The sequence below is a fragment of the Drosophila ficusphila genome, unplaced genomic scaffold (assembly GCF_018152265.1).
Source record: "Drosophila ficusphila isolate 14025-0441.05 unplaced genomic scaffold, ASM1815226v1 contig_607, whole genome shotgun sequence".
In the NCBI taxonomy this organism is placed as follows: domain Eukaryota; kingdom Metazoa; phylum Arthropoda; class Insecta; order Diptera; family Drosophilidae; genus Drosophila; species Drosophila ficusphila.
This window is the reverse complement of record NW_025064537.1, coordinates 2,697,922-2,725,173: the sequence shown is the minus strand read 5'-3', so window position 1 is coordinate 2,725,173 and position 27,252 is coordinate 2,697,922. Positions and strand designations below refer to the sequence as shown.

Genomic DNA, 27,252 nt, shown 5'->3' with positions numbered 1-27,252 from the left:
TAATATTTAGTTTCATCTTGAACTGGTAACTTAAAGCCCATCACAAATAATAACTGGTTAGTGGAAGCCCATGGCAAATTTCTTCAGCATTTATTCGGTATTTTTCTAAAGCCCCACAACGTACCTTGGTCACATCAATGAAAAGCCAACTCAGCTGAAAGTGAACTGAACTGAACCCATTTTTATACACAAAAATTTAGTAGCTGCAGCGAAATAAGTTAATTTCTTCTGACCACTGAGCCCCAAGACAATGCAAAATGCGGCTGGCCAACGAAAAAGCGAAAAAGCAACACCAGCTGAGTGACTTGGCCCTGTTTGTGGGTCTGGCGATCTGCTGTCTTCCAACTTTGACGTGGGCCTCTACTCTTTCCGACAAGCGACTGTGCGCCGACCCAAAATGTGAACGTAAGTTGTAATCTGCGGCCAGACAAGACAGCCTTGGACGCTTGATAGCTTTATTTTTCTTGAAATTGCATAATTAACATGGAATTTGGTCTGATTTTGGCCTTTCAGAGATAATCTCGACTGGCATTGCCAAAATCAGCTATGCAACCGGCGGTGAAGGGCTGATATCCTTTAAGATCAACTCCCCTATTCGAGTCCTGTCCAAAAGCGCCGGTTCCAATAAGCAGCTGTGGGGCGTCGAAATTAACGGGCGGCGCGGCTATGCTAACAAAGACTTCATCATGGAGAAGAAGGTACAGGTTCGGGATAAGGATCTATTGTTTGAAGTGCCAGTGGTGGGACCCGGCAGTCCTGTCCAGGTCGTGGAGGAGTCACTGCAGCCAGTTCTAAACGCCTCTGAGTCAGCTGATGACTTGGCAACGACCACAACGTCACCACTTGAGGTTAACGTTAATTCAATAGTTGTGGAGCAAGAAAAAGCGGTGGATCAGCTGGTTCCTGATCCAACGTTGGCTACCAAAGCCCAGGTGCAGCTGGTGGAAGGCACTGAGCTGCCAGTGGAGGTGATTCAAGCTGTCACCGAAAGCGCAGCTGTTTCTGAAAAAATAAAAGAGACCCAGGACGCACCGAAATCCGAATTTGCCTCGGCAATTGTTGACACGAAAGAGCCAAAGGCTTTGGACTTGGACTCCAGTAAGCCCCAGGTAGATTCTAAGGAAGAACCGTCTGTCTCCGGACGTCAGGAGCCAATTCCATTGCCGCAGGCTATCAACGCTGAACTGGAAGACAGTGACGATTTCGATTACGGGGATGACGAAGTAGAGGAAGACGATATCGAACTGAAACAAGGCAGGCAAGATAACGAGTCCATCGCCGAACAAGCAAACGATAAGAAATCAATTAACGAATCGATTGAACTGAATCCGAATTTGAACCCAACTAATAACTTGGTCAACCAAAAAGAAGAGCCCAAACTTGAGAAGGCAGAAGCCGAGGTACCAAAGCTTGAAGACGAAAAATCCGTAGTCTCAGAAACTCCCGACAGCCCCGTTTTAGCAGCTTCAAATGATACCACAACAGTAGATGAAATAGAGGTGAAGGAAACTCCCAAGGACGAAATGGATAAAATCGTGGAACCAAAGATTTTAGATGCTCTGTCAGTAGAGGCCACCGGAAATTCAGTTGTTAATGATGAAGTTCAAGAAGACATAGCTAAGCTGGCCGATGAAGTCCGAGCTGAACCCAACAAAGAAAACCCAATCGAACCGATTGTTTCTCAACCTGAGCCGGAAATAAAATCTGAATCTGAATCATTGACCAGTTCTACAACTCCTGTCATTAAAGAGGCTCCTTTGAAAGTGGAACCTGTTGGCCTGCCGCCTCTGTTCGAAAAGAAGAACTTTGAGAATCCCAATGATTATTATAAGCAGCTACAGGAACAGCAGAAGAAGGCAAACGAGGAAGCCGAGCAGCAGAAGAGGTTAATCGAAGAGGCCGAGCAGCAAAGAAAGTTACAGGAAGAAGCAGAGGAGCAAAGGAGGTTGCAGGAAGAAGCGGAGAAGCAAAGGAGGTTAGATGAAGAAGCAGAGGAGCAAAAGAGGATTCGTGAGGAAGCTGAGCAGCAGAAAATATTAAATGAAGAAGCGGAGAAACAGAAAAGGTTAGACTTAGAAGCGGAGCAACAGAAGAGGTTACAGGAGGTAGCTGATCAGCAGCACTCCAACGAGTCTGTAGAACCAGAGTCCAACGAGGTTGTTGATAACCGAAATGACTACTACAACCAGCAACAGTCAGAGCAGAATTACCAGCATCACCATTATCAACATCCCACGGAAAGTGCCTATCAATACTCATCGAGTGCAGAGCAAACTACTCCAACTCCGGACCTAGAATCCCCGTATGGCGCAATCCATGAAGAGACCACACAAGCACCCGAAGCGGTCTCGGAACGTGCGGGAGTTGGTTCCGTGGAGCCCGTGGCTCTACCGGCCACAGCTAGTCCTGTGTCGGAGGTGCCCGTCAAGGATGACGGCGTCGGCTTCGGTCTCTTCGCTACAATTGTGGACACCGTGAACAATTTCATCGGAAAGGAAGCACATAATACCCCAATAGATGGCGGCGATGAACTGCAAAGAATTTTATATCCAGGAACGCCTGAGGTGGCATCCCATCGAAAGAGAACCGAAGGTGAGTAACTATGTCATGTACTTCAATTTTTTCCATGTGAGTAAAAAAAGTCATAAAATAACTTTAATATGAAGAAAGGCAAAAGCTTATTTTGTACACATACTGTTAACTCTTCAATCAAAGAAGTATAAAGTACAACAAAAGTAATACTAATTTACACTTAAGCTCATATTAAAAAAATGCAATTAAAATATTTTAATCGACGTGCTTAATAACATTTTCCCCCTTTATTTTTACAGACTCTGTTCCCGCTGACATAGATGGTTTTTGTGCTCGGTTTCAATCCGAGAATGCGCACTGCCATCGCTCGATATCCCTGGATAATTTTGCGGAAATAATGGCTGGGAAGTTGGTGGACCACAGTCAGCTTTTACTGTGCGTGGTTATTGCGGCGGCCTCCTCTCTCTTCTTTGTGTTCGCCTACTACTGCTTCTGCAACAGCAGCCAGGAGGGCGCACTTCTCTCGAAGCTGAACCACTTGGAGCGCAGTCTGCTGGCCTCTCACAAGGAAAACCTGATCATCAAGCACGACCTTATGACTACACGAACAAAGTTGGCCAGCATCGAGGACAACTCCTTTGGCTCGAACGACATGGTGGCCGATCTCAAGAAGCAGTTGGAATCAGAACTATACGAGAAGGCGAAGCTGCAGGAGCAGGTTGGCTCGCTGGAAAGGGTAGGGCTAAGGAACATCCTATTCAGATCGGATTTTAACTAGTCTTTTCCCTTGCTAGGATCTGGATAATGCGGCTGAGGCTGGACTAGAGCTGAATAAAATGCTATCCGAGGTTTTGAGTAGTCAAAATGGGGACGAAGCCTTCATGAGCACCGTCGATGAGCTACAAAGACAGCTAAACGACCAAGAAAGTGAGTAAATATAACTATTTATTTTGAAAGTTGGACTTGTTGTCAGATAAGAAAGGTTTTCATTTAATTTCTTATATTTATTTCTATGAAAACTTTAAGCTTCTTAAATAGTTTTAACTTATTATGAAGTTAATTTTATATCATTTAAGCATGCCAATTAGAGACTACTAAGGATATAACTCGCACACTTTTTCAGAGATCATCATCGAGATAAACTCAAGTCTGGCTGAGAAGAGTCGCGAGAACAGCGAACTTCAGTACTCCTTTACGGAGGCCACAGCTCGTCTCACCGCCGATTTGAAGGCCCTACAAGAGGACAACTACGAGTTGGAGATGGAAAAGTCAAAGCTGCAAACCCGCCTCGAGGAAATCCAGGCGGAGACGGAATTGGAGTTGGCCAAGGCGCTGGAGGCACGCAACTACGAAATGCAGAAGCTGCAGAAACAAATCCTCGATCTGACCGCCAAGTGGGAACGGGAACACGGCGATCTGCAGACCAGTCTGGCTAAGATCGAAGCGCTCGAGGACTGCCTGAAGGCCGTGAAGAAGGACGCCAACCTGAACGTCCAGGAGCTGATTACATCGGCCAAGACGCGCGGAGAACTGAATGCCGCCCATAAGAAGTTCGTCGAGGTACAGGCGAAGGTTGAGCAGGAAGTTGCCCACAGGCAGCGCCTGGAGAGCCAGCTGCAGCAGTCAAGTGCCGACGTCGAGCAGCTGAAGCAGGACTTTAACCAATCGGAGCGCGACAAGCTGGAGGCCCAAACGCGACTTGAGGTCCTATCCGGCTACTTCCGCGAAAAGGAGAACGAACTTAAAAAGTAGCCTATCTAAGTTTATTTAGAACATTTATTTATCTTATATTTTCTTTTAGAGAGCTCAGTTTGCAGGAGACTAAGTGGCTGCAACATCAAGGGGAAAACGCCAGCACTGTGGAGACCCAGACGCTGATGAAGAACGAAATTCAAACTCTCAAGTGAGCCACCAAGAAATTTGAAAGCTTGCTTAGCCTAAAGCAAATCCTTTTAATCATTTGGAGCTTTTAAATTTTTTTAGTAGATAACACGTATTTTCTAAATATCCATATTAATTTCCAGATCTCAGAACGATGAACTGCGTGCCGAGATCGAGGCCCAGATTGCCTCGCACAAGGCACAGATGGGCACGCTGGAAAACCGTGCCCATGAATCCTGGCTGGCAGCGCGCCAGTCGGAGCGCCGTTGCGAGGAGGCGCTGGCTGAGGCCGCTGGCCTTAGGCGCAAGCTGACCACCATGGCCAGCGGAGGAGGTGGAGTAGGCGCCGGAGATCCGACTGTAATGGAGGCCATCGCCGCCAACGGAGCACCCGTGCTGGGGGCGGAACTTAAGACGGCTCCGTCACCGCTGCCCTTGCCGGGCTCGCCACTGCTGAACATGCCAAATCCACTGCCATTCCTGGCGGCACCCTTCTCTCCGTTCATGGGCCTGCCGCCGCCGTTCCTGCCGCCAACGGGAGCGGGAGGGGCACGTCCCCCGCCCCTGGGACGCATGCGCTCTCCGCCACCATCTAGCCGAGGCGATCGGGATCGGGACCGGTACTCGGACTACAGCGATTACGATGACTACGACGACGACGAGGAGGACGAGCGGGGCATGGACCGCCGTCGAAGGCACAGCGGCAGCTGGGGCCGCCGCCATCGCGACTCCTACAACCACTCGCCGCGCACATATCGTTCGCTGTCGCCGTCGGACAGTCGGTACAACTACAACGACACGGAGACGGACTTCAGTCCACCGCCCAGTCCGCCGCCAGTTTCCTCGGGACGGAACGCGACATCGCGACCCTACAGCGAGGTGTGAAGGAAGGCTCTTTCCGTGCGACCAAGTCCTACCAAGTATATTAGACTCAAAACTAGTTCAAATATATTTATTAATCAACGACTATCGAACGATCGGGTCGGGGCGAGTCGGGTTGGCCTCTCAAACCGATTCCACTAACAGGGATCTCAGGAGAATCCATCAACATCAACTACTAAGAAAACTCCTGACTCAATGGTGAATGAATGATATCCAAAAAAATTGAATGAAATTAAACACATTGACAAAAAACCCAATTTTGCTGTTTATACCTTGGGATTATTTACTATCGGGCTGGGCTTAGTTTTATTAAACAAATTTTTATAGTTTATATACAGTCAAGGCACAATTGCACAATTTATTTCTATAAGAATAGAAACCCTAAGAAGTTACCTATAATAACAATATAGTTAGCCTCTTTGTTTAACAATCATATTTGAAATTTTTTAATAAAACAAATTAGTCTTTTAGACAAATCACGACTCTTGTGGTAAGAGCTCCAGCTCTATAGACTCGCCAGGTATTTGTGAATAAACACTGTTCGTGGCATTGAAGGAAACATGAAGTTTTGGATGTCTAAAATGCTGGGATATCTGGAAAACAAGAAGAGTTTTTATATTAAACAAGGGCGCGTCGAGTGCATCGGTTATCAGATAATTTAAGCATATCAATATGAGACAGACATATATACACTTGTCTAGTTTAAATGTCGCAAGTGATTTCTTCTACCTGTCATATCATTATTAACAAACACTTTAGATAAGAGAAATGTTCTCACCAAAGTTTCCTTTCCGGTTTTGTAAAAGTGCATGCATAAAGGCTCCATCCGTTGGTTTAAGGCTCGGTTCATGGTTGCCTTGGTAAAAGCAAAGAATTCGTCGTATAGTGTCTGATTGGACATACTGAAAACCTTGAGACGTGGACAGGCCAGCACAACGTCCCAAATACCGTCGGCGTTTGCCCAGATCCGTGTGTTCTCCAGATGCAGTTGCTCCAAAAGGGGAAAGCAGCTGATTATTGTGCGGAAGTCGACGGCGCAACATCCCTCATCGTCGACGAGTGTCAGACAACGGATACCACGGAACTTTCCGAGTATTTCAGTGCTTCTCATCCAGATATTATCGCTGAAGACGGCCGTCACCACATCTTGACCTCTTTGACGTCCAATATCCGCCAACACTTCGTCCAGCAGCTCAAAGTTGTGCAGACGGAGCTTCTTTAACTTGGGCAGGAGCATTATCTTGCGGGTGTTTTCGGGCGACAGGTTGACTATGTCCAGCTCCAGCTCCTCCAGTTCCTGCAGCTGGCAGATGGCCCGCACGTAGGCATCCTCTTCGGCTTTGTGCCACTGGATGCTCAGGGACTGGAGTCGGAGACTCTGGCAGATGTCCTCGAAGCACTGGGTGCTCAGGTACCAGCACAGCTGGAGGTCTAAGCGCCTCAGGTTCGTCCATCGGCTAATGTGCTGGCCACTGCAGTTTCCGCTCAGCCCGATGGCTTCCAGATGCGGAAAGCAGTACACCAGGATAGCGATATCGGAGTCTCCCTCGATTTCGCTGTCCTCATCCGCCATGTAGGTCAACTCCCGACAGTTTGGGAATGTGAAGTACCTCCACCGATCCAGTTGATCCGTGGTCAGGTACTTGAGGGTGAGTTCCGTCAGAGTGCAGCGGATGCTATAAAGGAATACGTCGAGAAGTCCTCTTTTTCCGCCGAACGTGTCCTGGTCCAATGCGTGCTCGGTCCGGTGCTGCCAGGCGTACGAAATCACCGATCTCAGGCGGGAGTTGGAATCGGCACTTTGCCACAGCTGCAGTTGCTCCTCCAGATCCAGGTACTCTACAATTTTACTGGACAACATTTAACCCAGGATCGAACCAAGATTCTGCTCAAGGCGACTTACAGTAAACAATCATCATTCAGCACCTCAATGCATTCCATTTCGACTGGTCTAAAAAGGCCTGGAACCAGATGGATCGAGTTTATAAAGCCAAATCTGTTGCTTCCGATGATGAAAACAAACTATCAAAACATGCTACCAAAACAGCTTTTGACGCTAAAAGCTTTCGGCTGTTGTCGACTATCGATTCCGAAACACTCCACCAATCGGGCTATTCGATAGATAAGAAATTATGTGATAAGAGTATAACTTAGGTTTACATTTCCGCAGTTCGGAAAAATATTATTACGCGAGGTTGAAATTTGTACACACCCAAAAACAGTATTAAACGCTTTTGTTAAATGCTAAATTTAGAATAAAGAATAAATAAGAGTATGCCCATGTTGGGGTTTTTATTCGTCAATCAAATTGCCAAACGTTCATTGATTTGAAAAGTATGTGGAATGTTGCTGGGTATTAACAAAATAAAGATGTGGTGCCCTAAAACTTTTCTCAGCCATTTAAAACTGCATATGCAACACTTAGTAAATGTTCAAACCAAATTTATCAATTCTTGATTTTTTAAGATTATGGACAGACTGACAAGGCTAGAGATCCACTCTAAAAATAATCGTGAGCAATATTTAAATAATAATCTCTCACTGAATCTTATCAAAAACATAAAAACTTTAAATAAGATACGTAAATAAGTATGTTTCCCTAATCACAACCGGCAAAAATAAGAATTTTACTTTGTGGAATTTTTTAAGTAAAACAAAACCATATAAATAAAAAATTGAAAGTATCCAAATTCTTCTGAATATTTCTGATATTATATTATAAGATTTATATTTGTTGCTCTACTCTTCACAGTTGTTTACCTAGGTTTGAGGTAATCACCATTAAACTTGTTTATCTCCGACTCAATATTTTTACTATTGCGAATGCCTATGCGACTTTTAAGATAAGATTAGGGAAAATATTTCTTCAAATCCATTTATAATTGTCAATCAGAAGTTTCTTCAAGGGGTTTCAGTCGATTTCCAGTTTTCGAAATGACCCCACAGCTCCGAAGGATGAGCGATGGTCCTTGGGCATATGATCCCCAAATTCACGCAACTTGTCATCAGCTCCAAAATTCTGTGATTCTTGAAAGTAAGGTGCATAACTAGACAGTTTTGCTTCCATAGCTCGACTTATATCCTGAATGCTGCCCCCAGTTCCTTTGTACTCCTTGGGCAGATACTCGCTTCGTACTATATCAAATATAGCCGCCGGATCAGAGCTCACTGAGATCTAAAAGAACAACATTTATTTAGCTATGAGGTGAGTGATTATGATAAACAGACTCACCCGATTCTTGATTTTGGCCGGAAAGAAGGAACGCAACGTATTGAATCCCGTTTCGAAGGCCGCTGGCACATTGATGAAGTGTATTCCCTTCTGGCGGGTTGGCATAGCTTCATCCGCGTAGGTGGAAAACTTGCTCAGCAACTGCGGCTGGAGAGCAAAGAGGTGGGCACCAGTTACGCCACTCATGTCCATAATCTCCACATATCCGCTGACGGTGGCATTGTCGTCCTCGAACATCATGATCTCACCGAACATGGAACCAACGCGAATGATGTCCTGGAACTTGTACTTGCTCGTGTCGTAGAATCCAGCTCGAATAATAGTCACACGAGGTCCCGGATCGTCCGCATCCATGGGAATTTGAAGAAGAACTCTGTGGACAGTTAACCAGAATATATTAATATGTTGGATATCTAGGGGTACCTGCCACATCACAGTTTGTGAAAAACATTGATGATCCCTGTTCAGAACAGACTGCTAGCACCTAGCCAGGTGCTCATAGGTGTACCACTGCACCTGCAGCTCTCTTGTGCGCTTTTTACAAGAAGCTACACTCTTCCCGTCCTTATCTCATCTACATATGTCGCGTTATCTATTCAGCTACATTTAAGCAGCCTTGTATAAAGAAGCCACGCTTTAAACTCAGTTCATTTGTAAATTAAAACATAGACATTTCGCATATCACACATTCGCATATTCGTACATAACACAACAGTTCGATCAAAGGCAGTTCTAGCGCCAAAGATCGCAAATAAATACATTTAATAAACCCTAACGTGCTTTTAATTATATTTTCAAGGGTGGCATTTAAGTTGTCTTCTCCACAAACGACATATAGAAAACAACAGTTAACTACTTGATTTTTTAATCTATTATTATATGTAATAAAGAAAAATTGGCTAATGTAGTAAAGGTCTAATGTAATGTAAATTGAGTTAACAAAGTTTGGAACAGCTGTTTCAGTAAATGTGGATTTATTTAAGCCTTTGGCTCTAGAAAATTTACGCTTACCCCATTCTTATGATGTCCAGCACCTGGGGATCGGTTGCCAAGCGGCGTTCGTTGAACACCTCTGGAATAGACCTCTGCAGCGTGTAGAACCGATCGAACTTCTCCTTGGCCCGTTCCAAACTGAACTTGGTGCCGCGCAGGAAGGCGAGGAGGAACTGGTCGTTGGTGCAGGCCCTCAGATGTGGTTGCTTAAGAACCCACTCCCTAAGAGCCTCAATATCCTGGGGCACCTGTTGGGGTATCTCGTTCAACTCCTGGATGGCTATGGTAAGCAGGGCGGGTTTTAAGGGTCGCACCGAACTCATTTTGAGAAATCAAATGTGTAATTCCCGCGATAATTGGCGCCCTGAATTGGTAAAAATCGTTAATTTACCTAGTCGCCCTTCCTCACAAACATTATCTTACTTCCCAGCTGAGTTTTCGATGGTTTAAACTTTTAAGTAGCTCTTCCGATGGGAATTCGGATTGCGTGCATATGTTTACCGTTTGAAAATACCTTGTCGACTGCCGAATTGATATACCAGTAACATGTGGAATCAACGTACTATTGCCTGATCATAAGCCGATTTAACAATGCACGAAGACATTGTCGGCAGGGTGGTTGGGTGTTTGTGAGGCGTTGGGTGGATTTTGGGGCCTTGGGTGGGTGGTGGTGGGTGGTACCAGGCTGGCGCTTGCAGTATTCCAGTCGATTCACTTCGTTATGGGTCGCTCTGCGATTGATTGTCTTAATTGGCTTTGGATTTTATTTTTGAGTGCATGCGGCTGCGGTTTTTGCTGGCCCAGATATGAGCTGTTAAGTCCTATTGATAAAGAAGGTTAATCGAGTGCAATTACTTAACGAAATGCGGATTGATAACGTGCCCGTTGGTAGCGGACTCGTGAACTTGAAAGTCAAAGAGGAAATTAAAATTAATTATATTTAAGCTTTTATACATGAAATAATTTGATGCATTAAAAATGGGTTAGGGGACATGCAGTTCCTAATAGCTTATATGACTACCCGTTGAATTAATCTTTTGGCCTTGTCTATTATCATTAATATCGTAAATTGTATTTCTTTTTTGTGTCAGAGTCTATGTTAACAGTAGCTTCTCTTAATAAGAATGATTAAATAAAATAAAATCAATGGTCTCAACCGTTATGCCGAAAGGGTATAATTTATGAAAGAGATTACTTTTTAAATTAATTAGTTAATTAACTGATATCAATATTATTTTAAACGAGGACAATTTTTGAAACTAACTATCTAACGGATGGGAGAATACCGTAATTTTTGGATGAAATATTTTTTAGTGCTTTTGTATGGTGTATTTGAACGGCCACACTGCTTAGGTCAGGTTTTTTAAGGGAAAAACATCTGACAAAAAAATTGAAATCTTCCCGATGACAAGTGTAGAGGAGAATCCGTTCGCCGCCCTGCTCCAGGAGGGCTCCAATTCAGATGGCGTGTCTCACAAACTGGTCGAGGATGTGCTCCTGTTCACGCTTAACAAGGCGTCCCTTGCCTCAGGCCTCTGCTTGGCGGACGTGGTGGTGGATACCAGTGAGCAGTCTCTGAGCGAGGACCTGGTGGCCCACGCCCTCTTTGAACGCTTAATGCTGGGCGAGACAGGCCAGTATGCAGTGGGAAACGCAAGCCCGGAAGCCTTGGAGTCGCGTGCCTTGTGCTACCTGCGAGGGGCTTTCTCTAGGTGTGAACGCATCCAATCGGAAAAGAAAACTGACTGCTCCAAAGTCCTCGCCTTGATTCTCAACAATGCCAGCACCTGCATGAGACAGCCAGACCTCTTTGCCCCACAATCATTCACCGCCCAATGGCTGGAGATGTTCGAGCAAGCCGATGAGCACGATACAAGCACCCAGGAGTTCCTGGTCCGCGTCGCCTGCAAAGTGGTAGAGGAGGACGAGCCGATCGAGGCTCTGGGCGCCCTAAAGGCTATCTTCTACCCACTGCTTACTGAGCTCCAAAAGCTTATTGCCAAGGAGAACTTGATTACGGTTAAGCAAAACGTATTCTGGATCCTCGGCTTCTTTGTACGCGATAAGCGAGCAGCCGAGCTAGGCGAGCTGCTAATTGACTTCACTACTCCCAACCCCAAGGCTAAAGGTAAGATATTTTTAAAATTTATTGAAGTAAACAATCGAAAATATAACGTTGTCTCTATCTATAACATCAACTAAAAGTGCGCCGAGTGGCTTATATGCTTTAAGTTAAAAAAAAAGTTTACATTAAAATTTAAATATGTATTTGCTAAAAATGTTAGTGAATGGTTTAAAAATTGAGAAAATAAGGCTATTGACATTTTTTATGTTTTTTAGGTGGCGAATATATGGACACTTTGCTGGGCAGTCTTCTGTGCATCTCAATCCTGCCCAAGACTCAAACGGCAAAGTACGAGTTTTTCCAAGAGCTTGTAGGGAACCATACGGACTCTGCCCTTTGGGCCCTTTTGTCCCATCACCAGCACTCTATTTTCTTGCTTGTCAAGCAGTTGCTTGTTCTGTCTCCGGAAACGAAGAAGAAGACACTTCAATGGATAGCTAATTGCTTGGATTCAAATGTGTCACGTGGTCACCTGTGGAGCAGCATCAATCTGAACTTGGACCAGACGGTTCATAGCACAGCCAGCGATTCCTTTATGACCGGCCTAAGTGCAGTCCTCACCCGTCTCTGTGCTCCTCTCTGCGTCCCCTCGTTAAAGGTAAAGACTGGTGAAATATCGTGAAATATTTAAACGTTTCCTTAAACGTTTAAACGTTCTACCCAAAGTTGGAATCTACACCCCTTTCTCTCTAGTCCGCAACTTTTAAACAACGCTTTTCATATTAATCGCAGGTTCTTCTGGTGGACCCCACGTATTGTGCAGTGCAGGACAAGGATCGGCAGGCGAAGGGCGTAAGTCTGTTGAAGGCCCACGACGAGACATGCCTGCTTCCCAGCGCTGAGGGTGAGGAGCGTCTGACGGCCGAAAAGTACAATTTCGTGACTGAGATCTTCTACATGACCCACAAGTGCTTTGAACTGGCCAATCGTCCATGCATCGAGCGGCTAACTCGCCTGATGCGTGAACTACAGAATACACAGACAGCCTACAGCGAACTCCTAAACAGCGACCCCAACAACGAGCTGACTAAGAACCTGTTTCGCATGATGATGGAACAGATGCAGCAGGTGCTGTGCATCAGGAACACGCTTTCGGAACCCACAAATGACACGTCCATGCTGAAGTTCTTCGAGGCCTCGGCGATCTGGCTGACGGAGGTGGCGATGCTGCCTCGGGAGTCTTACGAACAGTGTTTGGACAAGCGGGACTTTTCGCCCCAAGTATTCCGTAACCTTGAGTTGCTCTCGGACACGCCTCCCTTCGTCGCTCCTTATATGCAATCGGTGCCTGAGGGCATAATCGACAACATATCGGGGTATTTGAACTTTTGCCGGCGACTGACCGGGGATCAGTACATTGATATTTACTTTTCGGCCCACGACGCCTTTTTTAAGATGATACTGCTGTTTATGGGCAGTTCGGGGTTGGTCAAAAATCCCCATCTGCGTGCCAAACTGGCCGAGGCCCTAGAATTTTTTCTGCCCTCACAGATTATGGGCAGCAATCGAAAGACCTTTGACACCCATGTCTTCGACAACCATCCGGATAAGTTAAAGGTGGTCCGCAGTCTGCTCAACGTGTTTGTAAGCATAGAAATGACAGGCCAATCGGTGCAGTTTGAGCAAAAATTTAACTACCGCCGGCCCATGTATGCCATAATGGAATTTCTGTGGACAAAGCCGGAGCATGTGCAGTGTTTTCGGGACTTGGCCATTGAAGCGGAGCAGAACATGGACGCTATTGAGCCGCCAATCTTCCTTCGGTTTATTAATTTGCTGATTAATGATGCCATCTTCCTGTTGGACGAATCCTTGTCGAATCTAGAGCAGATCAAGCAGCTACAGCAAGCCCAGGACAACGGCGAATGGAATAGCCTGTCCCACAATGAGCGACAACAGCAGGTGACCAACCTGCAGCACTTGGGAATGTTGGCGCGCTTTGATAACATTCTCGGAAGGGACACCATCAACATACTGAAACTGTTGACAACGGAGATCAGGAGCATCTTCTGCCATAACAGTATGGTGGATCGCATCGCTGCCATGCTGAACTACTTTCTGTTGCATTTAGTTGGGCCGAGGAAGGAACGCTTCAAGGTCAAGGACAAGAAGGAGTTTGACTTTGATCCGGCTCAGACGGTGCTGGAGATCTCTCACATCTACATCAACTTAAGCGCTGATGACAGCTTCTGTTTGGCAGTCTCGCAGGACGGGCGGTCATACAGTGAACAGCTATTCGGATACGCCGAGAACATCCTGATCCGGATCGGAGGAGGCCAGTTGATCGGCGATATGTCCGAGTTTGCTGTGAAGGTGGCGCGGATGGGAGCTCAGTATAAAGAGGAGCAGGAGTTGCTTGCCGATGCGCCGGAAGAGTATTTGGATCCGATTATCTCCACGCTGATGACAGATCCCGTCGTTCTGCCCAGCTCTAAGGTCACCGTGGATCGCTCCACCATCGCCCGGCATCTGCTGAGCGATCAGACTGACCCATTTAACCGCGAACCGCTCACCATGGACAAGGTGAAGTCCAACGAATCCTTGAAGCTAGAGATTGAGCAGTGGATTCAAGGAAAGCGAGAAGCGGCCCGCTCCAAAAGTTGAGGGATCGCCGAAGACGCAGCTGCTGGCGCGGTTGCCCAACCAAAGAGTTAACTCCATGGGATAACGGATCAGGCAATAGTCAATGTTTTTTTCATAAGAATTCCAGAATTTCAGAATTCAATCCTTGTACAGTTAGTGGGTTTTGAAATTTATTCTTACTCTGTTTTTCTTATTGGTCGAATAAATGGATCTATGTACGTTTTGAAACGAGGTGTCTTTAAGAATGTAATTTACCATTAGGATTTGGGGGATTTCTTCGTTTTGAATTCACTTATATTGCAATGTATATTCTTGTGATTTCTTTTTTTATTTAGACCAATACCTTAAAGCACATGTATTTTGATAAATGTTCAACTTTCATTTATAATTCAAAATTATAATATAAATTTATATGGCAATTAAATATATATATATTTCTTTTTTGTTAAAAGAAACTTAATTAAAATGCTTATAAACCGATGAACAGCTTGAATTCAAAGACGAATGACTTAAATATCTATACTAATATTATAAAGAGGTAAAATTTGTTTGTTTGTTTGTTTGTTTGTTTGTTTGTTTGTTTGTTTGCAGGGAATAGGCTCCGGAACTACTGGTCCGATTTAAAAAAATTCTTTCACCGATAGAAAGCTATATTATCGTGGAGTTAAATAGGCTATAATTTATTTTGAAAAAAATTAGGGATCCGTAAGAAAATTGCAATATTGTCGCATATAAAGTCAGTTGCTACCTCATCACACTGACAAACACGCTCCCATAGCATTTTAACTCAATTTTTGTGTTCACTGTGAAATTGTGAAAAAAAAAGAATTTTTATTCAATTCAAGTTGAACTGTGAAAATTATGTGGATCGTACATTTGAGGATAAATTCACCACTCTGTCCATAGTCCAAAATGCTTAGAGGACGACGTGCAAACATTGGCCGCAGACATCCAAGCCAGCAGCCAGTATATTCACAAAACTTAAGCGAAGAGAGACAAATGAGCACATGGAGATCATTGGCATCATTCAATCGCTTGGCATTCCAATATGACCCCACTGCGAACTACAGTGATAATGAAAATTTAGATATTGGACCAATGGCGACTATATACCGATATTGCAGTGCGTTAATGTTTAAAAGAGAAACGGCTGGATTGTGCTGCGCAAGTGGAAAAGACAAACTGGAAAAGTGTTAAATAACCATCTTTCTATACTTCCATATATTTAAAAAATGTTGCAACATTGACTTTTATGTTGTTAAATTGTGTTGACCAGCGAAGCGGACACAGGATCTCTAGTGTATAATAAAACACCAAATAAGAAATACAGTTCAGTTTAATTTCGAAATGCTGTTGTTTTACCAATATAGTTTAAATATTTAATCGCTTAACCCTTATTCCACTTCTATGATCTCTGATCCGCTAACATCATCGTCTGGGCTTACTGACTCAAGGAAACGCTGGAAGTGGCGACGCCCCGAAAGATACCACAACGCCTCATGGTAGCTGCTGGGCAGGACCTCCGGCAGCTTTTTGCTGCATGAGTAGGTCAGGTGCAGGCTGTTGCAGTGCACCTCCGTGAAGTGGTTCCCATCGATGGCTTCCACCATTGCTATCAGCTGAATGTAGTTCTCGTGGGTGTAAACTACGTGGGCCCTCAGCTTTATGTAGCTGTGCACCGGAATTTGCTGGGTGAAGGTGACGTCCGAAATGAATCGAATACAAGTATAATCGCTGCCGAAGAGGCAGGCCGTCATAAAGCTTAGCTCGATGGCGTTGCGCAGGATGAAGCCCCCGAAGATGGTGTTCGATTCGTTACGGTGCTGCGGGAACGGGTGCAGCAAGGTGCTGCGACTCCACTGGGACATCCAGCGACAGTTCGGGGGCAGAGTGGCCTCGTCCATTGGACCCTCTATGCCTTTCGTGCGAGTGAACACCTCGTACATGATTTGCTCCTCCTCCTTCGTGGGCTGCCGGTTGGCCTCTGAGTTGAACGGCTTGTCCGCCCGCTGTTTCTGCCGATCAAGAGCCTTCTGGTGTATGCATTCCTCGACGCCGTCGCAAGGATTCAGGGGATTGACTGGAGCCGGGCCGCTATTGGTGGCATTGCAAGCCTCCATCAAGAAAATGGCCTTCGCTAGCAACAATCCGTTTTGGCTCACGTGCGCAGTGACCTCCATGGAACTATTTTGTGTACACGAAACGTGACCCGAGAGGGACACGTCCACATCCACCTTGAATTTATCCCCCAGGAAGAGGGCATGGTCCACTAGCAGGGTGACAAAAGTGTAAGGCAGAGGAACGCCTTCCGGAAGATTCGGCAGATGCACATGGCGATAGCAGATCCACACTATTTATGAACAAGAATGGATTGAATAATATAAATAAGGATGGGATCTGCAGATTAACAAGAACCAAAAATTAGTTTTTGACTAATATTTTTTGGTTTCTTTTCTGTTTTCCGTTCGTTATTAACACAATTTCTATCAGAACCCCATAAAGTTTGTGTTTTTTTGATCAGCACCCCACACTAGGTAAATCGAACTAGACGTTCAAGTCTATATAATTAGTTTCCCAGTTTGAAAGCTATCACGCTGAAACTTTACCAGAAGTCGTGTAGTTATTTCACGCAGTATATAAATAGGAACGTGCCGAATCGGACGACAAAATAGAATAGCTTCCATAGGAGAGGTTGAAAAACCAAAGGATAAACGTTTTTAAGAACGTTTAAAGAAAGAAACAAATTTCATACAAATCTGACTACTTTATCATAAAGTTGTCATTGAAAAGATCATAATATCTATAAACGCAATAAATCTAAAAAATCTACATGCATTTAAATAAATGGTTAAACATTTTAGCATCGTTGTTTTTTCATACTTAAAATACATACTTACTTAAGCTTAATTTTCTGAATATAGAGTTTTCTTGCGTCAATTTGTTCAATGAGGGTCGTAAAACATTACAGCAAGCATTTACTTATCATTACATTCCTTCTAAATTCCCCCTGTCAAGTTGGCTTTCATTACCTTACCGGCGAGAAGGTCCAGTTCCTCGAGCATTCTGCCCATGCGCAACCGACCGTGGGCGTATACAAAACGTTCCCGCAGTAGTGCATCGGATTCCAGGGGTATTTTGGCGGTCGTGTGCGAATCCTTCATGGAACGTACAGGCAACTCGCTAAGCTTCGGCTGAAACTTAAGTAGTCCTTCCCGACTCTTCGGAATTGCATGATAGCCGCCTTCGACTCCCACGTTTTCTCGGATTTTCTTGGCCACTGCACTTAGGATTTGGATTAGTGGGCGAAATGAAATTACACTGTCACACGATTACCATCTGCCATGGTGCCCGAAAAGTGCCCGGACTCCAGTTGCTCTCCGCTGCATCCGGAAATCAGGTGACGCAAAGTCCTCAGCTGTGGCATTAGACTTCGCAACACGATCGATCTCCTCCTGAAGTACCGGCGCAAGTGCATTAAGAATTTGTGGGTTGCCTTTTGAAAAAAGTCAAATCCTATAAATTTAAAGTAGGAATTTGTAAAATGTACAGGTCTTTCTTGAAAATATTTAATGTCAATTAAAAAAGTTTTTAATATGTATGTTTTTTACAGAAGAAAAGAAGACAAGTGCTAAGTTTTAGTAAAAACATGCTTAGATGGGAAATAGTTAAGAGAAATCAGGATTAGAAGATATGTTAAATTTAAAAAAATACAATATGTTTTAATATTAAATAGGTAAAATTAATTCTTATTCTTTCTTTGCGCTGCCTTCGAAGAAGCCCGGCGGAAGACGTGGGTAGTATGGGAAGTACTATCAATTGTACAATTCAAAATGGTTATAGTGGGAATTACCCACCTGAAAACAGATATGAAAACCTTGAAGTGAGCTCAAAAACTTACGGAACATGTGAAACATATCAGAAATGAATACAAATTGGAGTGAGTTTTTGGGAAGCTAAAAATTTTAATAAATTTACTCCCGCTCATCGCCTGTCCGAATAAATGACCCACCTGGAATCGAGCGTTTTCGCCATCCCTGCCCCTAAATAAGCAGCGCGTTTATCTTGCATATTTTGGACCGACACTGCTTTACATCTTATTCCTATACATTTTGCAACTATTCAAGAAAGGCTTTAAAGCTACCAACCTCTCTGTTCGAAATCCGCTCCTGTTTTTAATCAGCGCTGTCATTTTACCCTTAATCGTGTGCGGTCACACTGCAGATGCATAAGGTTGTTTCCATATGAACTGAACTGACTGTTTTTTTTATACGAGTGCAAAAAAAATGGTTAAAACTGTATTTTAACCAATATATTTTATATAACATAACGGTCGTGCGTCTTATAATTGAAAAAGTGAAAGGAGGTTGACACGCACTAATCCGGCGCCGCCTCAGCGTGGTCGTCCTGCTCCAAACACCTCCTGAACCCCCAACCCCTTCTCCGCTCCCGGGTGCGCGAATCAATTACAACGTACGTTGTCGTAACGCGAAAATCGATTTTAGCTGCGGGCGCAGGCAGAATCAATAGAAAGAATGTTCCACTGCGATGTGGAAAAGGAAGTAGAGATAACATCGCCCACAAGGATGAAGCAGGTAGCCGATATTCGGAAGGTGCACACAGCCAGTCCGCAGGAGCGCTGGCGGAGCAGCATGCTCCTCCTGGCGGGAGTCGCCCTGTGTCTGCTGGCCACAGGATGCGAGGCCACTGACACGGACATCGCGCTGGACGCTAAGGCCACGCTAAACCATCGCATCCAGAGCCTTGACCTGCTCGTCTTCGTGTTCCTGCTGGCCCTTACGGTCCTTACCATCTGGCTGTTTAAGCACCACCGCGTCTCCTGGCTCCACGAGACCGGGCTGGCCGTCATCTATGGTAGGTTTGGGGCCTGCCTAGAAAGTTCTTTACATTTCACCACAGGATTGTAGGGCTGTGAAAAGGTTATTTGCTTAAATTTAACCCCGTTATAGACAGTTAAAACTAACTAAATTAAACTTTTATAATTGTATTCATGCTATCGCAAGTCATAAAGCTGCACAGAAGGAAAAGTTGGTTTATTAAAAAATATAAAAAATATATATGTATACATATATTCGTTTATCGAATTCCTTTAAAACAAATCTTCCAGGATCTAAATTTTTTTGTTAAAATAGGAGAACTACACCCAAGAGCTTTCTTTTTTTTCAAGCCGTTTAATCTTCCTACTGCCTTTTATAAACACTTGCATATCGGTCACCTGCGCCCGATGTTACCCCTGCGTTTTTTCATTGTCGCCTCTTTGTTGTCACATATTCGGAATTACGCTTTTCTGTACACCGGCCTTGACATTACGTGCGAGCATTTGAGAGCCACCCTGGGCAAAAGTAACGTCAACAACTATAGAAAAGCTGCACGCAACGACAACAGAACTATTGAAAGAACTCTTTGAAAGAGAAGACGAGACCTTGTCGTGCTTAGTCAGCCAATATCATTGGGGTCTTCCAACTAAATAATTTTCACTGCTGGTTTATGATCGCTCCAATCCGCCGAGTACTTTGTTATTCTAACATTTTAATACACAGTAAAGTACAATGTGTGAGGCAATAAAAAAGCAAACAAGATTTCTCCCGGCTAATTGAAACTAATGAAACAATTCAATAAAACAGGTTAGCATGGGCGTTGACGAAATCCCACGGCGGGCGTTAATTGGAATTGATTATAAAGCATTCCCCAACAGCGGCATAATTTTGCTATATACAACTTGATTTACATATATGTATTTAAAACAATATCAACTAGTACCTTTTGTAAGGCTGACTGAATGATTGTTTTTGTCAGTGATAGGGTTTGACTAAGCATTTTCTTATCGGTTTATTAGTCACACTATTACTTTTGCGATAGGTCAGGCCAGACTGTTCTATGTTTGAAACTTTACTGGAAATTCGAAATTCGAGAGTCATAAGAAAACTATTACGATGTAATCATTTTTTTCCGTTGTTATAGACAACTGACTGAATAGATTTGTGATATTTTCTAAGGCAGCCATATGATATAATTATCTGATTTTTATGAATTTTTTTTTATAATTCAAAAAAAAATTTGGTTCTCAAAAAAACCATGGTCTTGTAAAAAAAAACGACGGCGTTATCAATTTATTTCCATTAATTTTTTATAGAATTTCGATCTTTCCTATGGCAACTATATGATTGAGTTATCCGATTCTGATAAAATTTAATCCGAAATTTAATAGCTGCTAGAAAACGCCATCTGAAAGAAATCAAGTCGATATGATCGAAAACAACGGCGTAAGAATTTTTTATTTCATTCTCTCGTATGGGAGCTTTCCGATATAATCGGCCGATCCGGCCCGTTCCGACTTACATATATACTGCGTACAATAACTACACAACTTTTGGGAAACTTTAAGCAAGATAGCTTTAAAAATGAGAGACAAGTTTGCGTAGAAACGGACAGACAAGGGTTATAAAAAGAGCAACACTGTTTAATTCAAATTAAGATACACCATGGGACAAAACAATATTTTTTATAATTGTACACAATAAAAAATAAAATGTACTTCTTAGTATACAAAAATAGTCGTATATTAAGCAAAAACTTTTATAAATACTAATGGAAACTTGAAATGCGGTTTTGCTAATTTTAAGAAGATTTAAGTTATAATGAATAGAACGTATAATAGCATTGTACAATGTTGTTCGCTATCAATACTAATTCAAAAGCCTTGACTTGCTTACTTCGTTCCAGGCCTGATTGTGGGAGCAATTATTCGGTATGCGGGCACATCCGCCACGCTTGTCCACATGCAGGTGGAGCCTCAAGGGATTCCGACGTACAGCGATAAGTTGCCGCCCGATACGCTCTGGTTTAAAGTAAGTAGTTGAGAGGCAGAACAATTTCAACTCTAATACTTCTACTCAATTCAGTACCCTGTTAACCAAACGAATGGAACGAAGTTGCCGGAGGGCATTAAGACGTACGCATATGTGTTTCGGGGACAGGTCCACGATGTCGATGAAAACGAAATCGATCTCAAGGCAACTTTTGATCCGGAGGTGTTTTTCAACATAATCCTACCGCCAATCATCTTTTACGCGGGTTATAGCTTAAAAAAGGTTTGAGCATTTCGAAGCCTTCTCTTTTACAAACTGATTGACTGAATTTTGCTTTTGCAGAAATACTTTTTCCGAAATTTGGGTGCCATCCTCACCTTTGCCATTGTGGGCACCACTTTGTCGGCGTTTCTGATCGGAGGCTTCATGTACGGCTGTGTGAAACTGATGCCAAAGTACTTGAGCAGCAGCTTCACATTCCTGGACACTTTATACTTTGGAGCCCTGATATCACCCACAGATCCGCTCACCATTTTAGCCATATTTAACGATCTGCGGGTCGATGTAAATCTATATGCGCTTGTCTTGGGCGAATCTGTGCTCAACGATGCCGTGGCCATAGTCCTCAGCGGGTAAGTTTGGCTATTTTCTTCGATTGATTAGTTTAAACAGGTGCTGATTTCTTTGCAGAGCCATTCAAAACTATGGTGAACATTATTCCAACACCGGGGAATTTGAAACTACAGCTTTTCTGCGTTCGCTGAGCGACTTCTTCTCTATCTTTCTGCTCTCCCTGATGATTGGCGCCGCCATGGGCTGCCTGACAGCATTGATATCCTTTTAAAGCAAACGTTTATCGTCAATTGTTAATTTTAATCCCACAGCTACACCAATAGTTTCCTTAACTCCTGCCACACATGACCAAGTTTACGCGGGTACGCGATTTTCCCCTTTTAGAGTCAGCGCTCTTTGTGCTGATGAGCTACAGCACCTTTTTTGCTGGCTGAGGCCACCGAGCTAACTGGAGTGGTAGCCGTGCTCTTTTGCGGCATCTGCCAGGCTCACTACACCTACAACAACCTTTCGGAGGATTCGCGCCAAAGGACAAAACAGATATTCGAGCTGCTCAACTTTTTGGCCGAAAACTTTATCTTTTCCTACATTGGCGTGTCAATGTTTACCTTCCCCAAGCATCACTTCGACGCAGGATTCATTATAACAGCTTTTGTAAGTTTACTTAAAATTTAAAATCGCTTCTGCCCATCTAATAATTTATTTGTTTATTCAGATTTGCGCCGCTATAGGACGCGCCGTAAATGTTTACCCATTGTCCTGGCTTCTGAACATAAAGCGAAAACCCAAAATTTCCACAAATTTTCAGCACATGTTGTTTTTTGCTGGTAGGTTAATTAAAGTAAATCTGAAGAAATTCAACAAGCACATCATTATTGTAGGACTACGAGGGGCCATGTCCTTTGCTTTGGCCATCCGGAATACTGTGTCGGATGCACGGCAGACTATGCTGACCGCCACATCGCTGATTGTGATCTTTACGGTTGTAATCCAGGGAGGAGCAGCCAATTTTCTGCTCAATTGGTTAAAAATACCGTGAGTGCACGACATACGTTTAAGTGCTTCCGCTTTATTGTCTCAAAATCTCTACCAATTGCAGTGTTGGCGTTGACGATGAGACTGAACAATTAAATAATTACCAAGTGCACAGTGTGAGTATATCAATTAAACGTACAATAGTGGTTAAAGCAGACATTTTCCAATACCACCTAAAGATAAAGTTTTTGGAAACCAGATGGTTGTTGAGATCAATAAGATATGTTCAAGGTTTAAAGAACTTGGAAAGAGTTGCTTACTATATTTCTTGCAAGCATGGTGAATGATACTGCGTTGCTCAATTTCCGATTTCTCTCTTTCATATTTTTAAAAGAATAGTTTTTAACTCATAACTTTTGTTATTTGTACATTTCTACGCACTTCATAACATAAACCATCTGATAAAAAAGGTTTACAATTCAATGGACAATGCACACCCGCAGACGGTAGGTTTTGACAATGATCATACAATACATGTCCGTTCTGTTTGAGTTTAAAATACTGGCCTTATCTTATTTAACATTTAGTCAGCTTTTTGTTCTGAGCTTTTTATTTCTTGAACTTTGTGCATTTTTCCTTTTTCTTAAGTTTTCGCCAAAGGTAGAGCTAACATCATTTAATTGAATTCTGTGTTAGTCTGATGGTTATTTGCAGGACGTGGAAAACGGCGGAGGAGGACGTGGCAAGTTGCGCTTGTCCGGGGGAACGGACTCCAACTTGGACACGCCGGCAGATGGTCCAAATGGCAGTTTGGGCGGTACAAGCGGTGGACGTCGTCGCAACAGTCACGAAAAGGCGATTTTGGCTAGGATCTGGGGGAATTTTGATACCAAGTGAGTGTGAGCTGAAAACTGTCTTTGGAATTCAATTAAATGTTACCCATGGCCTTAAGGTACATGAAGCCTTTGCTGACGCACTCGCGACCCACTCTGCTGGAAACGTTGCCCGTTTGCTGCAATCCGATTGCCCGGCTGCTCACCACTACGCAGCAGCTAACTCAGGTGAGTTTGGCAGTCGCCTGCAGGCAGAAGGATTCCAATTGCATGCCTGAAATACATTTCAGGATGGTAGCGAGTTCAGGCGCGTGGACTCGGACTCCGACATCTGCATAGATAATGATACCGGGAACGGTCTCAGCCAAGACGTCGGACCCGGAACTGGCACGGGATCGAGCATCGGCCGGCGAAACTCCCTCAGTCGCGTAAGTATCAAGTATACCGGCGATAACCACCATCTACTTGCTAGCTACCGAAACATTGAATAACCGAATGAGCGAAGCACCTCACCACCAAAGACTAACCGTAGCAAGCTGGCCATTAACACACGAAACGAAAGCCTCAATTTAACCAAATACCAAAAGAATCTACTCACTACATACTTTGGCAAAGTAGACAGATTGTTATTGAACAAAATTGGAAAACTAACAACCATGAAAATGTGATTTTTGTTAAGAGATATTTTGGTTTTGTATAATCTTATTGTTGATTTTGTGGTGAAAGAGGAAGGGAAATATAATTTTGTTGTTTAATTGTTTAAGTTTGTGCGACGGCAAGCGATTCTAGTCTACGAATGTAACACTTATGTAATATTATTTTGACTGTTAACTACTGTTTAATGCATGCTTACCAAATATACTTATATAATCGAAATGTAGAAACTCTTTCAGCGATGATATTAATTTATTATTTATTTCTGCGGCATCTTTCTTTCTTTCTGTCTTTCCTTCGACTAATCAATCATCTTACAAACTCATGCGGACTCCTTTATCAATTAAACTTTGGTTGCTCTAACAATACCAATTACGAAACAAAAACTCAACAACCAATGAAAAACTGCATTCATCTTAAACAAATTCCATCCATTGGTAACGCCCTAAACAAAAGTCTGTTCAATTGAACGAAGCCAACCATCTTGCAAATGAACTTAGCCTGGTTACTAATAATTTCATGTAATCATTTCTGTGGAAAATCGAGAGATCAAACCCGTTTCTTATTTGTTTCTATTATATTTATAAATTGTAATGTTTTTGTTTTTTTGTCTACTTTTCCTTGGTAAACCAAATATTGTAAACGAAGCACAGACGGAAACCCAGACATGATAAACTAAGTCCCGAGTCAGTCAGTCCAGTCAGTGAATTGATTAACCGACTAACAAAAGCTTTTTATAGCACAGCAGTTAAGAACGTTCCTTTACTTTTAATTTCTGTATTTTATTCCTCATTATCTGATTTCTTAGATTCTAACACGCGACTAACCATGTAAGTACAAATTAAAATGAAGTTGATTTCTTAATTTTCTTATTGCCTTTTGTACATAAACACGTATTTAAACAATCGTTTTAACGAATTTTAATTTATAAGAACTAAAAATATTATTTAGTCTCAATGTTTTTATTTTCTTTTAGGTTGAAGGCGAGCATCGAAATGATTACATATAAGTTACATTGGTTTCTATGTTTCTTCTGTTATTTGTTTAATTGGTCTCATTTAAAATGAAATATGTGAAAACTGTACAAATTAGAATATTACTTTTTAGTTTTTCCTTGTTTACGATATGTGATTCGGAACTCTAGTTATAAATATAAATAAATTAGAAGCTTATAAATTAATTTGAAAGTTATTGTGCAACGATTTAAAATCCGTAAGGGCACTGAAGCTGAAAAAGGCTATTTATTATCGAGCTGACACACACCTATATCATACCCAACAACACGAAAAATTACATGCCTATATAGCCTGTTTGATTCTTTTATTTTATGCTCTTTGCGTCTGTGCAATATACTTAGTTTTGCCAAAATATATAAATATGTATAATTAACCCTCAATAAGTGGACTAGAACAGATTTATATGAATACTTATAGACATATTTCCTTTCTCTATTTATTCACTATCGCAAAATATGCTAACATATTTATTATATTGGGCTGAAACCACAAACTAAATTGTATTCAGATGGAGATTTTGGAGCATGTTCAAAGTCCGGTGTCAACGAGAATCAGACTCCTAGGATTTTACGGAAAAAAATTATAAAAGGCAACATAGAAATATTCGTATTTAATTTTTGATGTATTTTACACAACATAAACTTCTAGCTTTTTCGTTTTAACAAAGTTAGTGTAAATATATCGTTTTGAAAACTGAGATAAATGGATTCGGTATAATTCTGTAGTTAAAAATCGATCAACTTGCTGATCTTTTAATTTGTTCCGATATTACCTAAGACACCATTTCTTACTACATAAATACGCTGTATTTAAAACAAAGCGAAGCTCTCTGAAAATATTAATTGTTGTGCTGTTAATTTTTAAGTCTAAAGAAAAATACATAAATACAAAAAAATCATGTGTTTTATTTTAAACACATAACGGGAAACCCCTTTTAAAAGTGTTTAAATGCACATGTGTGCAATTTCTTTCGAACGATTTTACTTATTATAACAACGAGATGGGCAAATTTTTTCTTTTGAATTTTTATTGCATTAGGTAAAACTTTCAAAAACATGGCGCCACAGTGTGACCGCTCTTGAGCAGGAATTATACGGTCCAAACCCTCTGGGCACACAGAACGGCGCGCTTCTTGATAAAGAGTCGGGAATTGCTTTGAATTTGTTTTTACAACTGATTTAAAATATTGAGTATGGAGCTGGTGAAGCGTGGGTTTCTCCGCGCCTGTAAGAACCACAGCTACCTAAGCTATGAGCTGATCGATAACATCCTGGTCCCGCTGTGCGCCCGTCACAAGGTGTTGAAACCTTCCAGCAAGGAGGCCATCAAGGCATTCGTAAGTGAAATAAACGACTCCATCCAAGATTTGGGACAGTCGCTGGTCTTCATCAAGTATCCGATAAAGGCCGAGGAATACTTGGTGTACTCCAAGACGGACGCCACTCCCGATAGTGTCGCAAACACAGGTCTTTCTGCCGAGGAGTGCCAGTACTTCTCCAAATTGCTCGACAAGATTGCCGCCGAGGTGGACTGCCACATCCCCTGGAATGCCGCCTACAACGAGCTCTTCCTTCAAAGCACTGCAAAGCCGCTGAAGAAGAGCCGCATGCAGGATCTTTTGCATAAGTGGGCTCAAATGGGATACTTTATGGAGCTGGACGAGAGAATTTACCTGGGCCCACGTAGCCTCGTCGAGCTGAGTTTCTACTTGAGCACCAATCACTCCGAGAACATTAAAAACTGCATGCTCTGCAAGTGCCTGGTGTTGTGGGACACTCGCTGCGCATCCTGCCACATCCAGTTCCACCGCGAGTGCATCCACACATATCTTCAGCGGCGCGATATTTGCCCATCCTGCGGCAATCTCTGGACAACGCCTTTAAGACGCTCCACTAGTTTATCTCAATAAATAAACGATTTTTGGTTTCGATTTTCAATAGTATGTAATCAAAATCAAACAACGATTTACCAAGAACCCCCGTTGTTCAATAAGCGGTATATAGTAACCTTACTATGCAGAAACAAAATTATTAAACCTAATTTATTTATATATTTATTTAAATTGTTCTTTTGGTTTAGTCGCTGGAACTCGATTAAAATGATAATATTAAAAAACTTGAACTTAGTGGTTCAAATCAACAACGTT

At 42.8% G+C, this 27,252-nt stretch overlaps 7 protein-coding genes and 1 long non-coding RNA gene across 9 annotated transcripts; 5 read left to right on the top strand and 3 right to left on the bottom strand.

The window, feature by feature from the left end:
* Positions 1–120: 120 nt before the first annotated feature.
* On the top strand, positions 121–5,552 carry LOC108088168 (transport and Golgi organization protein 1). Its single transcript, XM_017185840.1, has 7 exons — positions 121–405; positions 514–2,592; positions 2,832–3,268; positions 3,327–3,459; positions 3,656–4,280; positions 4,334–4,435; positions 4,557–5,552. The coding sequence occupies exons 1-7, from the start codon at positions 258–260 to the stop codon at positions 5,296–5,298; spliced, it is 4,266 nt and encodes a 1,421-aa protein (XP_017041329.1). The 5' UTR covers positions 121–257; the 3' UTR covers positions 5,299–5,552.
* A 2-nt stretch (positions 5,553–5,554) lies between these two features.
* Positions 5,555–7,308, bottom strand: LOC108088169. The gene is made up of 3 exons (XM_017185842.2): positions 7,199–7,308; positions 6,074–7,145; positions 5,555–5,888 (listed from the first exon to the last, which is right to left on the bottom strand). The coding sequence occupies exons 1-3, from the start codon at positions 7,234–7,236 to the stop codon at positions 5,772–5,774; spliced, it is 1,227 nt and encodes a 408-aa protein (XP_017041331.1). The 5' UTR covers positions 7,237–7,308; the 3' UTR covers positions 5,555–5,771.
* An 893-nt stretch (positions 7,309–8,201) lies between these two features.
* Positions 8,202–10,073, bottom strand: LOC108088170 (retinol-binding protein pinta). Its single transcript, XM_017185843.2, has 4 exons — positions 9,944–10,073; positions 9,539–9,884; positions 8,528–8,900; positions 8,202–8,470 (listed from the first exon to the last, which is right to left on the bottom strand). The coding sequence occupies exons 2-4, from the start codon at positions 9,841–9,843 to the stop codon at positions 8,207–8,209; spliced, it is 942 nt and encodes a 313-aa protein (XP_017041332.1). The 5' UTR covers positions 9,844–9,884; positions 9,944–10,073; the 3' UTR covers positions 8,202–8,206.
* A 783-nt stretch (positions 10,074–10,856) lies between these two features.
* LOC108088190 (ubiquitin conjugation factor E4 A) lies at positions 10,857–14,456 on the top strand. The gene is made up of 3 exons (XM_017185890.1): positions 10,857–11,648; positions 11,861–12,243; positions 12,378–14,456. Exons 1-3 carry the CDS (start codon positions 10,925–10,927, stop codon positions 14,247–14,249), a joined length of 2,979 nt encoding a protein of 992 aa, XP_017041379.1. The 5' UTR covers positions 10,857–10,924; the 3' UTR covers positions 14,250–14,456.
* A 1,090-nt stretch (positions 14,457–15,546) lies between these two features.
* On the bottom strand, positions 15,547–18,279 carry LOC108088191 (acyl-coenzyme A thioesterase 9, mitochondrial). The gene is made up of 4 exons (XM_017185891.2): positions 18,238–18,279; positions 17,562–17,741; positions 17,263–17,505; positions 15,547–16,578 (listed from the first exon to the last, which is right to left on the bottom strand). The coding sequence occupies exons 2-4, from the start codon at positions 17,701–17,703 to the stop codon at positions 15,623–15,625; spliced, it is 1,341 nt and encodes a 446-aa protein (XP_017041380.1). The 5' UTR covers positions 17,704–17,741; positions 18,238–18,279; the 3' UTR covers positions 15,547–15,622.
* Positions 17,665–17,967, top strand: LOC108088192. 2 transcript variants are annotated; one of them, XR_001771218.1, is made up of 2 exons: positions 17,665–17,771; positions 17,839–17,967. It is a non-coding gene; the product is annotated as an uncharacterized LOC108088192 (long non-coding RNA). The 2 variants fall into 2 exon arrangements; XR_001771217.1 differs by having other exon boundaries at positions 17,678–17,777.
* A 170-nt stretch (positions 18,280–18,449) lies between the features above and the next one.
* On the top strand, positions 18,450–25,270 carry LOC108088181 (sodium/hydrogen exchanger 6). Its single transcript, XM_017185881.2, is given in 14 exon segments — positions 18,450–19,100; positions 20,970–21,094; positions 21,149–21,337; positions 21,398–21,687; positions 21,746–21,887; positions 21,973–22,047; positions 22,049–22,282; positions 22,344–22,455; positions 22,510–22,663; positions 22,728–22,779; positions 23,318–23,496; positions 23,556–23,664; positions 23,727–23,864; positions 25,067–25,270. Coding segments are annotated over 14 exon segments (2,172 nt in total). The 5' UTR covers positions 18,450–18,760; the 3' UTR covers positions 25,100–25,270.
* Positions 25,271–26,217: 947 nt separating this feature from the next.
* LOC108088160 (non-structural maintenance of chromosomes element 1 homolog) lies at positions 26,218–27,250 on the top strand. The gene has a single exon (XM_017185824.2). The coding sequence runs from the start codon at positions 26,299–26,301 to the stop codon at positions 27,013–27,015; it is 717 nt and encodes a 238-aa protein (XP_017041313.1). The 5' UTR covers positions 26,218–26,298; the 3' UTR covers positions 27,016–27,250.
* Positions 27,251–27,252: the final 2 nt, after the last annotated feature.